The following is a 9,185-nucleotide window of genomic DNA, read 5'->3' as shown; positions in this document are numbered from 1 at the left end:
CAAAGTCTTCCCCCCAGCATTCTGGAGAAGGTTTTTGTCCAGGATATCCGTGTACTTGGCCGCATTCATCTTTCCCTCGATTGCAACCAGTCGTCCAGTCCCTGCAGCTGAAAAACACTCCCACAGCATGATGCTGCCACCGCCATGCTTCACTTTGGGGACTGTATTGGACAAGTGATGAGCAGTGCCTGGTTGTCTCCACACATACCGCTTAGAATTAAGGCCAAAAAGTTCTATCTTGGTCTCATCAGACCAGAGAATCTTATTTCTCACCATCTCTCACCATCTCAGAGTCCTTCAGGTGGTCTGATGAGACCAAGATAGAACTTATTGGCCTTAATTCTAAGCGGTATGTGTTGAGACAACCAAGCACTGCTCATCACTTGTCCAATACAAGTGGGGGTAAGTTTCCTGTTTTTCAGCTGCAGGGACAGGACGACTGGTTGCAATCGAGGGAAAAATGAATGCAGCCAAGTACAGGGATATCCTGGACAAAACCTTCTCCAGAGTGCTAAGGACCTCAGACTGGGCCGAAGGTTTACCTTCCAACAAGACAATGACCCTAAGCACACAGCTAAAATAACGAAGGAGTGGCTTCACAACAACTCTGTGACTGTTCTTGAATGGCCCAGCCAGAGCCCTGACTTAAACCCAATTATTTATCTCTGGAGAGACCTAAAAATGGCTGTCCACCAACGTTTACCATCCAACCTGACAGAACTGGAGAGGATCTGCAAGGAAGAATGGCAGAGGATCCCCAAATCCAGGTGTGAAAAACTAGTTGCATCTTTCCCAAGAAGACTCCTGGCTGTATTAGCTCAAAAGGGGACTTCTACTAAATACTGAGCAAAGGGTCTGAATACTTAGGACCATGTGATATTTCAGTTTTTCTTTTTTAATAAATCTGCAACAATTTCAAAAATTATTTTTTTTTTGTCTGTCAATATGGGGTGCTGTGAGTACATTAATGAGGGAAAAAATAAATTTAAATGATTTTAGCAAATGGCTGCAATATAACAAAGAGTGAAAAATTGAAGGGGGTCTGAATACTTTCCGTACCCACTGTATATATACAGTATATATCGATATAGCTGATGTCGTACTGACAAAGAGTTTACAACGTTATGTGTGTCTTAGACTCTTGTAGATATAATTATGTAGTAGCAGGACAACTCCATCTTGCTCAGTTCTTACCTTGTTCTGTTTTGCTTTTGATTCATGCCTCTTTAAATATTTCTTGTATTCATTATAACTTGCTTTATAAGTTAAACTAGGAGGCTTACCCCCTGCTCGCTTTGCTCTTCAACCCCCCCTTTTCTGAGCTATGCACCAGCCACTCTCAACTGCTCGCATTGTGAAGAAGGGGGCTGAATGCACCCCAAGGAGACGCAGTTGCTCCTCCAAAACCCCCTATTAAACAGTGGTACAATGGGAAACAAATGCAGTTTTTTTACCTCCTCCATGTGATCTGCACTTCAGCACTTCAAAACGTTTAAAAGCCTATACAGCAGCTGTCTTTGTCATCTACTCTTTGTCTTTTATTTCTGGCCATGAGCGTGGTTAAATCTCTTGGCACAAAGTCTCGTCTCGCGGGACGCGAGTTCTTGATATTTTGTAGTTTATAATTTAAAAATGGAATAAGAATCTGAAAATCAAACAACATCAAATTAAAGTTCGATAAATTCTGTAAAGAATGATACCAAACATATATATGTATGTTTCAAAATAAGCCTGATTTAACACGTGACAAAAACCGTAACATAAAAACATGACATAAAATCGTTGCACAAAATCGTTGCACTTTTAGACTTAAGATTTTATATATATAGAGTAGATATATCTGATAATAATAATATTAATAATAATAATAATAATAATAATAATAATAATAATAATAATAATAATAATAATCACTACAAAAAGGCATTTGTCAGTGTCCCACACACGGCTCGTAAAATTATTACACCCTGTATTTATACACTGTCTACAGACACTAATGGGACACTGGAGAACAACACAACATGATTGTTCAACAACACATCTTTACTCACAGACACAATGCAAAGAAGATGAAGCATTTTCCAGGGATACTCAGACAGCCCTCTCTCGTTGTGTCTCACTCTCAGCCCACCATCAAACACACAATATGGAGTAATCAAAAACCATCACCAACAATGCACCCTATCACATCTGTTGAATATGAACAGCATAACTCACTTAATGTGCATAACATACAGAATATACATCTGTCACTGCTATTAGTGGCCGCCTGCAAAATCAGCTCCCGTCTTCATTGTTGTTGGTTTTTTTTTAATAACATGGTTAACTGAAGATGTGAAGATGGGATGGACTCTCTCTCATATGACAGCAACTGCTGGAGCTGCTCACTATGTCTCCCAGAGCGCAGGAGCTAATCACCAGGCTGTCCACAGAGCTACTGCATAAACACTGGCGAAAGAGAGCAGGAGCCCAGCTTGGCAACAAGAGAAGAAAGCACAGATTGCATTTGACCTTGACTATCAGAAGTAATGTAAGATCACTGCTGAATAAATTTGATGAACTCTGAACACTGATTAGGAGCCAAAGTGAATACAAACTCAGAAGTCTCATTTTCTTAGAGCTGAAATTCCGAACTTCATGGTTGCACTGGATGGATTTAATATCGTATGGGCAGACAGAAGCAAGGATGAAAACAGGAAGGAAGAAAGAAGGTAGACTTGCCATTTTTGTGAATGAAAAATGGTGCAACATCGGACACACTACAGTTAAAGCAAAGGTATGCGACCCATTGGGGGCTTACAATCTTATTATATGCTGAGACAGTTTTCACATGTCGTGCTGATAGTTTATATATCCCCACAGCAGACACAGTATAATCTGCAATAACCAAACTCTCTTCTGACCATCCCAGTGCTTCATCTCAGTTTCTAAGGACTTTGACCGTGTTTCACTTCCTCCACCTCTCCAATTTTTACTACTTTGTGGACTGTACAAGGGAAATCAGGACCCTGGACTTACTGTACACCAGTGTTAAAGAGGCATAAAACTATGTTGCTTTGCCGCCTTTAGGAGAATCTGACCATAATTTGGTACATCTCATATCTGCATATAAGCTCATTGTCCAGCGGCTTCCAGTCACCACCAGGATCAAGCAGGAATGGACTGCATAGGTTGAGGAAGCTCTGAAGATCACCACTGTGGACATTGACTGGGATTTCCTTTGTGAGTCACATGGCCAGAACCTTGAGGGGCTCAGCCACTGTATCACAGAATACATGAAGTTTTGCATAGATAATGTAGTGTAGCAAGGCTACATAACATGACAAGCAGGTTGGCTTTCTGGACAGTCCGTCTCTGTATTATACGGCCAAGAGGGTGTCTCAGAAAGATCTCTTCAGGCACAATTGTGGTCAACCAAGTTCTGAGAGGACCCTGTCTGGTAAGGATTCCAGCTCCTGGCGTCATGTTGCTATGACATCTAAGAATAGAAAGGATATCTCAGTGGGAAACTTTTCTTTTAAGGGGAATGGCAGATCAAGGAAAGGGTGGAAGCTGAGGGCAAGGAGCTTGGATATCTACACTTAAAGAATATTTTATGATCAGACTTCACCCAGTGATGTCTACTATTTGTGGGTGGCAACCTCGAAGTTGAAACAGTGAACAGCTGTTATGTATGAGTTCATTCCACAGCTTTCGAGAAAAAATGGAGAGGTATTGTCCAGTACTGGCATGTCTGGCAAGAGGAGGGACAGTAATTAGACAGGCAGAGGCAAAACAGAGATTTCTTGAAGTGACATATGGAGAGACCAAAGACTGGTGACACAGATGAGTAGAACCATTCAGACAAGTGGTTTGAACTGGATCCTTCAAGAAACAAGAAGGCAGTGAAGAGACACAATCAGAGGAGAAGTAGGAATGAAATGACGAACCAAGAACATCAGTACAGGAGGAAGAGCTGGAGAGGTCCGATAGCATTTGATGGGAGCCCAGCCATGAGAGAGATGCAATAGTCCATCCACGAGAGAAGCAGTGCCGAAACTAGGAGATGTATGGCATAATTAGTGAGGTAGGGCCACATCCTCTGAATATTATTAAAAAAACATCTTTATTACCATAGATTTCAGAAAGCTTCAAAGCTCATACTAAGAATGAAAAACACCAGAAAAACTCAATGTTAGGATTGCAAGAAGGGTCACAACGAACTCATTCATAACATTTGCACCCCAAGCTTAGGAGAACACCCAGGATTTAAAAAAAACTTGCACTTCAAAGTAAAAAGCTGATCAGTCCCTTCAGATATAATAATAATAATAATAATAATAATAATAATAATAATAATAATAATAATAATACATTTTATTTATATTGCACTTCATATTTTAGAAATCTCAAAGTGCTACAGAGTAAAAACAAGAAAATCCATGTATACTTTAACAAAATATCTTTCTAAACAGATGAGTTTTTAGATTCCGTTTAAAAACATCAGTCAACTGTGGGGCTCTCAGGTAGTCAGGGAGGGCGTTCCACAGTCTCGGTGCCACAGATTTAAAAGCCCTGTCACCCATACTGCGAAGCTTGGTTCTAGGGACTTGGAGAGTGTTAGTGTGTACAGAGCGGAGAGTGCGTGAGGAGGTATGAGGGGAAAGGAGTTCCTGTAAGTAAAGGGGGGCATGTCCATAGATGCACTGATGGGTGAGGAGAACGACCTTATACTCTATTCTGAGTGGGACAGGGAGCCAATGAAGAGTTTTCAGGATTGGGGTGATATGGTCGTGCTTTCGCACACTCATCAGGATCCTGGCAGCGCAATTCTGAATATACTGGAGTCTCTGAATACTCTTGCCAAGAATCCTGAAGAGGAGCACATTACAGTAATCCAACCTGGAGGAGACAAAGGCATGGACAAGCTTGTCTGCATCTTCCAGGGTGAGAGTTGGTCGGAGTTTAGCAATATTCTTGAGGTGGTAGAAGTAAGACTTACAGAGGTGTTTGATGTGGGCGTCAAAGGTGAGTTGAGGGTCCATTTTAACAACCAAATTGGTGACAGATGTGGAAAGGGGAATGTTTTGGCCAGCGAAAGTGATACTGGTGATGGTAGAAGAGTGGAGATGGTGTGATGTGCCAACTAAGATGGCTTCTGTTTTGAATCTGTTTAGCTGAAGAAAATTGAGCCTCATCCACGCCTCTATCTCCTCCAGGCAGAAAGTCAATGTAGATATTGGCAGAGGAGCAGTAGAGGAGGTGGGGGTAGTGCTGAGATAAAGCTGAGTACCATCAGCATAGCAGTGAAAAGATAAACCATGTCTGCTAATGACATTTCCAAGGGGGAGCATGTAGATGGTGAAAAGGATGGGGCCAGGCACAGAGCCCTGTGGGACACCACAAGTGACATTGTGGGTATGAGATTTGGCGCTGCCCAGGGCGACGTGCTCAGTTCTGTCGGTCAGGTAAGATGTGAACCAATTGTAAACAGTTCCAGAGAGTCCAATGGTGTATTTCAGGCGGTGAAGGAGAATGTTGTGGTCTATTGTGTCAAAAGCAACTGTTAGGTCAAGGAGGATGAGTAAAGAAGAGGAACCAGTATCTGCTGTTATCAGAAGATCATTGGTGACCCTAACCAGGGCTGTTTCGGTGCTATGGCCAGGGCGGAAACCAGACTGAAACTTTTCAAACAGATTATTCAGTTTGAGGTGGTCATGAAGTTGAGTTGCAACTATTTTTTCCAGAACTTTAGAGAGAAATGGAAGATTGGAGATGGGCCTATAATTGGACAGAATCCAGGGTGGGTTTTTTCAGTAGGGGTCTGATGACAGCAGTTTTTAGTGAAGAAGGAATATGGCCAGCCAAAAGGGACTGGTTTATGATCCTGGTGATAAGTGGAGAGACGGCAGACGTTGGCCCTAAAAGATATACACTTATGATGGACGTCACTCACATATCAATAGTTTGCCTCTATGCGGCACAACATAAGAGAAAAACATTAGCAGGTCTGGACATTATAAAGCAAATAATCAGCTGTACAAGGGAAGTGAGAAAAAACAAAATGATAGCCCAGCCTGATCAGGAGTGCAGCCCTTGAACTGACTCAGCTCAGGTGTAGGATTGACACTTGAAACAACAGCAAGCTGCACCCAGTTTGTTGAAATAAACTACAACAAAAAATAAAAAAATAAAATAAAATACCAGGCTTTATTTGATAGTGTACTGCTAAACAAATTACTGAAAACTGCCAAATAAAGTAAACACAAAATAACAAGTTAATGGCAGACAGTGTTAAGACCCAGTGCTCACCTTAGAGATTTTAAACAGCAAGTATGAAGAAGGGCTACACAGCTACAGGATGAATTACACAACTGCACACACCTTAACTCCCCTCTGCTTACCTGCCCTGTCTTAATTACAGCAGATTTGAGTACATTTAATTTTAATGTTTTTGTAACATTAAATGTAAAGAGAAACTAAAAGTGTAGGCTTGAATTGCTCAAGCACACTTTACTTCTTTTTTTATTTTCCCCTCACAGCCTCTTAAATTTCTGTGGTTTTCGTTTCCTGATAAACTTCACTGAAGCACACAACACTTCTGTGTTAAAGAGGCCATTGAGGGGGTTACCCTCATCACAACCGTATGGGCATTCAGACATTCAATGGCTCTTCTAAGGCCACACGACTATCTGTGGAAGTTATTCAGTGCCAAGCTGACCGGAGTGGGTAAGTTTCCTGATTTTTTAATGAATACAGATGGGCGCCGTATGGAAGGAATGAGCTGTGTGTCACCTGAATGGGACGGTGATTTGGAGGAATGATGGCCATCGAGGCAAAAACTCAGGGCTGATGTGACGAGGGAGTGAGGGAGCCACATGTGTAGCTGGGTGTAAATTATAGAAAGATCTCTCCTCACATCGTCACTACACCATTTCTGCCATGTTGGGTACAGCTTGAAAGCTGATATGATTTAATGAGACAATAATTGTGAATATAAAGAGAACTATGTGATGACAGAGAGGCTGACTCCCTCCTGCTTTCACCCTGAGCTCGAGGTCTCACCCTATTCAAAGAAATTAGACAAGTGATAGATTGCATGCATCTTCTTTGTGAAAGTTAATCTTGCCAGCTTAGAATTTATGAATAAAAATATAAAGCAGAAGTAGCAGCATGAGAAACTTGTCAGCTGTTTTTACCTTTTAAGAAACACAGACTGGCACAAAAACAAAAATCACGAGACTGAAAATGTAACCGTAAACTGAAGTGAAAATGCATTGTGGCATTGGGCAAACACTTGATGACAAGTCAGCAATAAAGCACTATTACAAAAACTTATATTCAAGATAAAAGTACAGTTAAATGGTGCTACAAAAAATACAGTTACCATTTGTTAATTTTAGGGTCTAGAGGTTTATAAGAATATTTTACAACGTGTGTCCTTTATTTACACAAAGTTCAGATGCCAATGTACTTATGGCCTGAGTTTAAACAGTTCACTGCCAAGATGTTGCAAGTCATCCTCCAAAGGATGTCCAGTCAACATAACTTGTCACAGTCACAAACAGAGGAGATCCTGAGAAAATGGAGAACAAAAGAAGAACAAATTACAAAAGGAAGACTTGGTTACTCCCTGGGTAGGCCAAGCTGTCTTTCTTCTTAGCAGTTCTAGTCCTTTAAGAGCAGTAGACTCAGGAGATCACCAGAGGGCAGCAGTCGAGATACTTTAAACTTGATTCTTATTTATTTGAGCTCCATTAGTTTGTCTTGGTGTACAAATAATTTTTATGAAGGTTTAGAGAATTCAATTCAGATTTAAATTCAGAATTCACAAATTCAAATGTATTTTTGCTTTCTAAAAAAGTTATTTTGTTTGAGTTTGGATAATTTTATTATCTATTGTGAACCCAATTTGTTGAGACACTGCTTTTGATGCACCAATCCACTATCACTATGGGGCGTCATCACATAACGCATAATGATGTCATCAACATGACCATATAAGGGTTAACACGGTGAACAATATTTTTTCCAAAATTGTGGATACTTCCAAAGTCCTTCTAAGAGGGTGTGCTAGTGAGAATTTTGGGCTAAGCCTTCTGCTTTGTTCAGAAAGACCTTGAGTTTGGATTTGTGTTTTGGTTTGGTGCACGTTTGTTTGCCTCCTGATTTTAGCTCTTTGCTTTGTTTAAACTCTATGATGTTTGTCACACTTTCTCCTAATTCCAAAGAGAATATTCAAGTGTCTGTTTGCACATTTCTGTGCAGGCAGGAAAGCAGTGTGGCTTAGTGACCCTGAACATTTAATAGACTCAGTCCTGGCTCTGGTATGAGATTTAGACTGGAAGAATGATGAGATACTGTGACCTGAAAAGGTCATTTATTATATGGACACTGCTTACAGGGATCAAAAGAGTCACTGAGCAGCTATCACCATTAGAACGGTATGTGGAATATACCTTTAGTTTATTATCTCACAAAGTGCAGTCATGACTCTCAAATAAGAAAGCTTGCCTGGGGAGACCCTGTTACAAATTCTGTAGTGAAAATGTGGGAAAATCTGTCACTGCAAAGGTTCCACCCAGAGGGCTTCTTCTTAAATACCTTCCTCCAGCTCCTCCAGTCTGTGAAGTTTAAACTGCTGAGGTTCAGGGAGAGAGCAAACGAAACTAAACAAATGATGTGACATTGAGGGAAAATTGCTGCATCAGTTCAGGAGCTTAGTAGCACAAGGTAACTGAAGCTTAATGATTAATTTGTACATTTTACTGAGCTTGGTGACAAAAAGACAGCTATTTGGCTCCACATGTTTGAGAAGTGCTTCTGACTGCTACAATTTCCTTCTATAATTTTGACTGTTGCATTATTATCTGGCAAAACAGTAGATTGAGTATAGATAAGAATTGTGTCTGTAGACATACTATGTGCAACTATTCTGGCATGACATGTCCAATTAGACAGTAATGTTAAATTTCTTTAGTTACTTTAGTTACTAGGTATATCAGCTTCAAGACAAAACTTTTTTAACTTTGAGATTACAGAAACAATTTTAAAAGTGGCTGGCACAGAGTAGGTGTCATGGGATGTATTTATTATTGTTGTAACAGTCAGAATTATGGCATTAAGGCAGGATTAGGAAGTGTGGTAGGGATGGGGTCCAGTACACAGGTAGTGGGCCTCATCTTATAAAGAAGGTCATTAACAAA

The 9,185-nt window shown here is 40.6% G+C and overlaps 1 protein-coding gene across 1 annotated transcript in view; it reads left to right on the top strand.

The window, feature by feature from the left end:
* Positions 1 to 6,579: 6,579 nt before the first annotated feature.
* The window catches only part of LOC120534767 (stonustoxin subunit alpha-like), a 72,463-nt gene continuing 69,857 nt past the window's right edge, over positions 6,580 to 9,185 (top strand). The window contains exon 1 of the mRNA XM_039762346.1: positions 6,580 to 6,708. Within this exon, the coding sequence (XP_039618280.1) occupies positions 6,626 to 6,708 (83 nt within the window). The 5' untranslated portion in view covers positions 6,580 to 6,625. The remainder of the gene's footprint in view (positions 6,709 to 9,185) is intronic.

This window comes from Polypterus senegalus, chromosome 8 (genome assembly GCF_016835505.1).
Source record: "Polypterus senegalus isolate Bchr_013 chromosome 8, ASM1683550v1, whole genome shotgun sequence".
NCBI lineage: Eukaryota > Metazoa > Chordata > Cladistia > Polypteriformes > Polypteridae > Polypterus > Polypterus senegalus.
The sequence above is the reverse complement of the archived record's forward strand: the minus strand, read 5'-3'. Positions and strand labels throughout refer to the sequence as shown.